Genomic DNA, 7545 nt, shown 5'->3' with positions numbered 1-7545 from the left:
GCTACAGGGGATAATAATTTTAGAAAAGGGACCTTAAGTTCAGTATTCTTGGACATACATCACTATTTACAGCCGTATTTATCTAGATACCAAGAGATAAGTCACATCACCGATCATTTTACTCAGCAGGTTACTTTCAGAACAACATAAATAAATTCAACTCACCATCTCACAGTATTCGTTGATTCCCAGGCTACAGTTCTTCCCAGGGTAACCTCCGTTATCACACCATGGTTATGAAATGGCGCTGCTCTGTGTAGAAGAGCATCTGTGTCAGTGAGCTGATTTCTGTGGCACCCTTTCTACAAGAGGGATGAAGACTGTTACTAAGAGCTGAGTGATTCATGCTGAAGCATTATGAACCTCTGCAGTCCGGTAATGTACGTTCTCAGGACCTCTGAGGCTCCCCCGGAGCTCCACGTGGTGGTTCAGCACGGCAGCAGCTGCCTTGCACCGTTGTGGTTCCCTCACCCCATCGAATTGGTTTCCGTCCCCGTGGGGAACTGGTGCCTGCACTGCCCTTTCCGAATGTCCCATCCTGGCCTGCCCCAGCTTCTGCTCCGCTCACTGCTGGAACTGTCTGGAGGTATTTTTCTGACATAAGAACTCCATCATTTCCATGACCTGTGCCTCTGGGCAAGGATTGGCTTCCCATGCTGTTTGGAGAGCTGTGGGACACGCGAAGCTCCCGACTTCTCCTCACGCCGCTCACCAGCCACCGACCACTAGCCTAGGAGCGTTTCACAGACAGTCAATGAATATCATGAACTTTCTGAATGTTGAGCTCCCAGGTAGGCTTGTATCTCTGCAGACCCCTATGCATACTCATATTAGAGTTGCTAGAGCCATCTGCATGGCCATTGACATAGCACTTTGCTTTTCCATCCCCCTTCTCATGGGTCACTCGTGTCCACGTTGACACGTCCGCAGCAGAGACGCTGCACTTGCATTTCTGCTAGAAGCGTCGCAATGACGGAGGAAGGTGAAGTCAAGGCTCTGATTTCACGCTGGAGCGAGCACAAGCCCGAGTCCAACCTGCGTCCTGCCGAGGGGCAGCAGGTGCCCTTGCCGGGCGCCGCTGGAGCTCCTGCCCTGCGGTGATGCTGAGAGCTGCTTCGGATGCTGAGAGCTCCTTCTGATGCATGGTCCCTCAGCTGCCTTGGCATGTGAAGTTACAGACTCATGAGTCCACACTCTGCTTGGCACAGTGCGGCTTCTGCTTAAGAAATAATACTGTCTCAAGCCCGTATCTCAAATATTTGACCTGCTAATTTCACCAGCCGGGAGAATAAGCTAATAACAACTCTTCTTAAAATGTTGACACTTCTGTTTGTTTGTTTTATTGGCTGAAGTGTGACATCTTAAGCTATTAGTTTCAATGACTCTTCAAGGTCACCTGTCGTGGAGCACTCGAGTCTCACAGCTCACCGGGCTCCTTCCCTCTGGACTGCGTCTGGAGCCGCTGCAAGCATGGAAGGTGCTGTGGACAATTGCAGTGAGTAGGCAAAAACAGACACGAGATGATACACGGCCAACTTCGAGCTTTTTTGTACAGACATTTTTTCCCATGCTGAAGTATGGGAAATGTTTATAGTAACTGAGCTAGGCGGTAAATAGTGATCACTGTATTGCAACAGCAGCTGCACGTAATTTATACTGTTATGCAGTAAATTTCTGCAAGGTTTGGAGGCTATTTCAGGATCTGTGTTAAAATAGCTGCAGTGAAACTGGTCTGCGTGGCCCGATTCACTGTGTCTTTCAGACAGTTCTCAAAACTGGCCTTGGTGCTTTTTAACAGAGCTTCTGCACAGCAGGTACAGTCCCTGGTTCTCAGGGGAGGTGGAAAAAAATCTGCAGCTGGGTTGCGATGGGGAAGAAGGGGTGACTGTGACACTGCAGGAAGGGCAGGGTGACCTACATCAAAAGTGCAAACTGCTCTAGCCCCAGCAGGTGAAAATTTTCAGGACGCGCAGCCGCTGGCACACTGCCCGTCGGTGGTTATAAAAATTCTTCCTTGGATATGGATTTCCAAAAGCCAAACAAAAATGAATTATTTGTGCGATACATGAATTAACTCAGTCGTGCAACAACTCGGGTTGGACAGGAGCTATTTTTCAGCTCTGAGGAGCATCTCTGCTTTCTCAGCCCCATCTTTCAATCAGTGAGCATCGTTCAGTGCAGGACTCATTTTTGACACAAGCAGTGTGCAGGGGTGGTGGAGGTGGCTGGTCAGGGAGGGTCACGCTGGTGAGAAAGTCCCTGTGTCAGGAACGACGGCTGTATCCTGGAACAATGCGCAAAAAATATATTCTGGGTTTAAGTCTTAGATGTATTTTCTCCTACGCCCCTATCAGCAGCTTGACCAGAAAAAGTGCAGATTCTCCTTAAGCCGTATCCTTGCCTGCTCTCTGCTGAACAAGCAGAGAAATGAGGATGGATTTGCATCTACCGAGAACATTCAAGGTTCATGTGAGTTGAAGGCGCATGTTGATTACTCATGACCGTGAAGTGCCATCGTGGTAGAGTACTCTTTTTTTTTTCCCTAGAATTGAGGGAACGACTTTAAGTAACGGCAAATTGATTAGCTGCCCTTGATGTCACATTTATAAATGTTCCTCCTCTGAATTTTCTTGATATTTTCTTGCGGTCTCTTTAACCCTGCTGGCTACTGACTTACACTTGGTTTCCCAAAGTTGAAACTGCAGCTGTGCCACCAGAAAAGTCTGTTGGGAAATGCTCGTAGTCTAACTGGCACAACAATGAAGTTATTTGCTGGGAGCCACATGCCCCTCCTTTTTTTTTTTTTGACTAAAGCACTCTCAGTAGTAACAAAAATAAACAAAGAAGATCCGGGAAATACAGCATCCAGAAGTATTTGCCCCATTTGAATCTTTTTTCTCCCTATGTGCGATAGTTCCCTGCAAGTGTTCCCACATTGCTGCTAGTCTGCTTTTCAAGGAAAGTGAAGTTGCTCTGCTTTTAACAATTTTTTAATTCCTTGGGCATTTCAAACAAACAGATTTGATGGAAGCTTAGTGTTTTGTTCTATTTTGAATTCAAGTTTTGAATTTCCTGCAAGGTTAGAGAGAATCAGTAGCCCTGTAGAGCTGCAGAGAAGTGTCCCTGCTGATCTTCAGTGTGAAGTGAGGGTCATTTATTTAATTTTATTTCATTTTTTTATTTGGTCTTCTGACCAGCAGCACACAGAAGTGCAAACACAGCTTGCAGCTACCCCAGGCGTGCTGCCTCTGGGCTGGTGGAGCGGATTTGCAGGCTGCGTTATTGGGAGGGAGGGAGGGAGGGGGGTCCCTCTGTACCTCTGCAGTGGCACTTGTCGAGGGTAGGAGAGAGGCTGGGGCTGTCATAGAGAGGCACTTTCGTTTTTCTGCTACTTGATAAAATGGGAGCAGTATGACCCATATTGCCTTCACCTACCTCTTAGCTCTCTTCTTCCCACCTCCATCCAGCTCCCGTCATCTCTGCTAGCATCAGTCTTCAGACCCAGACCGTAGATCTGATCCAACTAATCCTGCTTCCCCACTTCGTTTTCTTCTTTCAGTTGCTTGACCTGTTTTCTCTTGAACATCCCATGAGCGCCTGAGCTCAGGGTTTGGGATGTCTTCTGATACAGCCAGCTCCTCCTGGCTCTCTCAACCTCAGTCTCACGGGAGCAGCTCCTGCAGCTTATCCAGGACCAAGGAGATCTTATTCAATCGGCTTCCTTCATTTTCTAGCAGTACCTCTGCTGGTAATACCGGGACACTTAAGGCCATTAGCGTGTATGCTTTAGCCCTTCAGCTGGCGAATAAAGCTTCTCATCTGCGTTGGCTCTGAGCCACAGGAGACAGCTCTGTCTGCAGAAAGCATCCTGACATGGGAGGAGCAACTGGTGTAAAGTACTTCTAGGGTATGAAGTCCTTGGAATCTGAAAACCTTCTTGGCTTCTCCACTCAGTGGTTAATTAAGACTGATAATAATAATTGATGTGTTTAGAGCAGTAGATTGCAGGGTAAGCTTATTGCACACACTCATCTCTTTTGAAGGAGGTCATTAATAAATCAAAGTGGCTTGGACCTCCTCAATCCTTGTTAGTTCTACTAAAGCCAAACAAAATAAAACCTAAAATTTTCATTAAATTAGAAGGCCGATGAAGTTTGTAGCAGAACTTAATTTCTGGAAATGATGGATTTAAATCTTTGGTAAATCTCCCGGTGCTGACAGAGGATCGAGGGTGTTTTATCACCCTGATGATGCATACGAGCCTTCAAACCGAGAACAAGGCGACAGAGGGTAGAGGGTGATGATAGTCCCAGCCTCGTAACAAGGAGGAAGATATTTATGGAAGCTGATGCGAGGTAGCCATCTCCCATGCTCCCAGACGTTCGCATTTAGAGATGCACTCCAAGGCGACGACACCTTGCTCGGGGTCGGGCCAGCCGGCGGGGGCTTCCAGGCCAGCGACATGAGAAGGCTCAGAAGTGCCCCGGGTTTGGGTGCTGGCTGTGACAGGCATTCTGTAGGCTCCAGCCCTTCACGAGGGGCTTGAGATAGTAATTGTGACAGCAAAACTTGTTAGCCTGATGAGTCAACGCCGGTTTCCAGGTTTTTGTGTATTTTTTTTTTTTCCTTCGCTGCCTCCTCAGGTCTCCCCCCGCCCCATGCTGGTCTGGATGCAAAAATGGGACCGAGAGACTGGGAGTGGAGAAAAGGAGCAGAAGAAAGAGCAGGAGAGAGGGACGGGAGAGCAACACCCGTCTCTTCTGGTCACAGGAGTCACTGGGCCGGCTCAGCTATCCGTGAAGGGTCCGAGGGGAATTCCCTGAGACTCCTCAGGAGGAAACTAGCTGCAAGGCAGGTGAAAAGGCAGAGAGGCTAAGGGGAATAAAGCTTCAGAGATCATACATTTGAGTCCTTTGCAACTCCTTAGCAGGGCTCAGGCTCAAATCAATCCATTGCTCTTGCATTGCTATATGCCAGCGGAGCTGTGGTGCAGGTGGCTGGCTGCGTGCACAAAAAATGTGACGTGGTAAGACTTGTTTCTGACTTACCTAAGAGTGCCTTGAGTTAAGCTGTCCTATTCCACATGTATTACGGTCTACAATCATGGTCATGGACAAGTCAGGTAAGACTGTGTCACTTGTCAAGTTGCTGTAACCAGACCTCGAGCCTAAGTCTTGAGATTGACTATGGAGGATAAGCTGTAAACCAGTGGACTTCACTGAACTGACATTCTCATACAACCATTTTCCCCTAAAACATTATCTTTTTATTTTTGTTTTTTTAAAAAAGATAGTTTGTAAGAAACAAGATGCTTTTGAAAACTGAAGGGGAAAAAACAGATTGTGGACATGCTTCATTTTCAACCAGTGACTTCTGCTGTCACAAGTAGAAGAGAGCTCACACAGCCTCAGCCGGTCATTTTGTTATTTCGAGTTTTTACCAAGAAGAAATTGAAATTAAGTGTTCAGATCTTGTTGGTACTTCATGGCTGCCAAAGGTTATGTTTCTTTTAAAACCTTAATTGCGCAGACAAATGTAAAGCAGCTCCTGGTACACGCAGACATAAGCCAGCTGCAGAACATCATTGCAGCTCATATGGCTGTAAAATTTGTTGCACAGTATCCTTAGGCGCACTTCAGTCATTAACCTGTCATCTTTGCATTTGTGTATTGATCGAGTAGGGTAGCTGAACTCTCTTCTCTTCGCCTTTCTTTTTTAAAAATTATTTTTACATCAGAACTTTTATTTATAGCAGTCTAAAAGCAGAGATCGAGAGAAAACGTGTATGACTTCTTTCCCAAATGACTAACTGGGTATTTTTCTTCATCATTAAGCTACAGGATTTAGCTAAACTGTATGATGAAAGGATACTTCATATAGCATTGAGAGCGTAAAAATTACGCCATTCAGGTTAAACTAAGACATAAAACAACTTCATTTTCTGGATAACATGCAAACCCAAAGTTCTGCAGCAATTAAATCTCTCTCTGGCTTTTTACAAAAAAGCAAACAGTGACTGTAGTTTCCCTCAACCTCCAGATTGTGCCTGTCTAAATTGAGCTTCATTCTGTACCTGCCAGTTTCAGATCCTTGCAACATCCTTCCTCCCTTCTATATTTATACGCAGTTTCACTGAGCGTATTTGAGGCCCTGGCTTATTCCCCTTGGTTTCAGCAGGCGGATGGGGAGGGGGTACCTGTAAGAAAACCGTTAGGATTTCAGACTTCTTTCCAGTGGGTAGGTGTAAATAATACAAAGGCGAACCAAACGCAAGCGTTGCTGTGCTTGGCATGAGCTCTCCTTCTGCCCGCTCTCAGCCGGGGCATGTTCCTGGGGATGCTCTGCACGAGCATCACCGTGTCCACCAGGCTGTTTTTGAAGGTGGTCACTGGGTGTGTTCATTTTTGCCTTTATTAAAAATTAAATAGGAAGAGCTTAAAATGAGGATTGCAACGATGACATATTATGGAAGTACCTCAAAGCCTCTGAAAATAAGCCCAGGTCCTTAAGCTGTATGGGTTTTGCCTAACAGCTGCAAAAATGTCATTTACATCTCCAAGGCCATTAACGGGGCCAATGCCCAAATGTTAGCCCTGCATGGAGAGGTTGTTACTACTAGTGGTATTGCAGGGATGCATGAGCAATGCATGGGAGCATCAAAGCCCCTGGTACAACAGACAATCATCTGGACAGCCGGGGCTGAAACGGGTCCCACTGTGGACAGGAGACGGCCAACACTCGCGTCCCTTGGCTCGCTTGCCATGACTGGCGTGACACCGGGCTTTTTGGTGTTCACAGGAGAGACCCTTCCCCTCCTCCTTGCCCCAGAGACAGAGCTCGCCTGCTGGAAGAGCGGTTATCCAGCCAGGAGAGGACCACGGCTTTCCTCCTCCATCAGGCTTTCCGAATCAAAGATGACATCGTCTCCTACCTCCAGGGAAGCAAAGGTTATCAGCACGGGGAGACTGCTGCCCGGCGGCTGCTGGAAAACCACATCCAGACCATTACGAGCATCGTTAAAAAGCTCAGCCAGGACATTGAGGTAATACATGCCGAGGAGCATTTCCCTGCTTTAGTGGTGCAGCTCTAGCCTGCGGTCCATTCAGTACTAATATTGGCTTCAAGAACGGAAAAGTACTCAACATGACCGCTATGTTTTAGTTAAATTCTGATTTTTCTTGTACAGTGGCACTTGCAGTTACTTGTGAAAGCAGAAGGGAGGGGACTAGGGAAAGTAAAGTAAAAAAAAGGAAAGTAAAATGAAATAAAAAGCAGATTAATGAGTTTGGGTGGTGTTTTAATTCAAAGGTTCAGATTCTGTTTGCTTTCAGTTTTGTTGGAGTGTGGGAGATTGAGTTCAAGGGAGATAAGGAGCAAGCTGTATTTTCGTCTAATGTATGACATCAAGACTCAAGTTTGGGTTTACTTCTTAGTTTTCCCAATGCAGATGTTCTACTACTTTATATAAACTTCTGCATGCAAACATAATCAAATATTGCTGAAACTCTTCACAAAGCTCAGTGCAGGCCAGAATGAAGGTTCAGG

General features: G+C 46.4%; 1 protein-coding gene across 1 annotated transcript in view; it reads left to right on the top strand.

Moving 5' to 3' along the window:
- The first annotated feature begins 969 nt into the window (after positions 1-969).
- Positions 970-7545, top strand: part of FAM81B (family with sequence similarity 81 member B) — a 28943-nt gene continuing 22367 nt past the window's right edge. The window contains exons 1-2 of the mRNA XM_050912797.1: positions 970-1097; positions 6799-7042. Coding sequence (XP_050768754.1) covers positions 970-1097; positions 6799-7042 — 372 coding nt within the window. The remainder of the gene's footprint in view (positions 1098-6798; positions 7043-7545) is intronic.

The sequence above is a fragment of the Gymnogyps californianus genome, chromosome Z (genome assembly GCF_018139145.2).
Source record: "Gymnogyps californianus isolate 813 chromosome Z, ASM1813914v2, whole genome shotgun sequence".
NCBI classification, from domain to species: Eukaryota; Metazoa; Chordata; class Aves; order Accipitriformes; family Cathartidae; genus Gymnogyps; species Gymnogyps californianus.
Note: the sequence above shows the minus strand (reverse complement) of the source record. Positions and strands in the feature narration are given on the sequence as shown.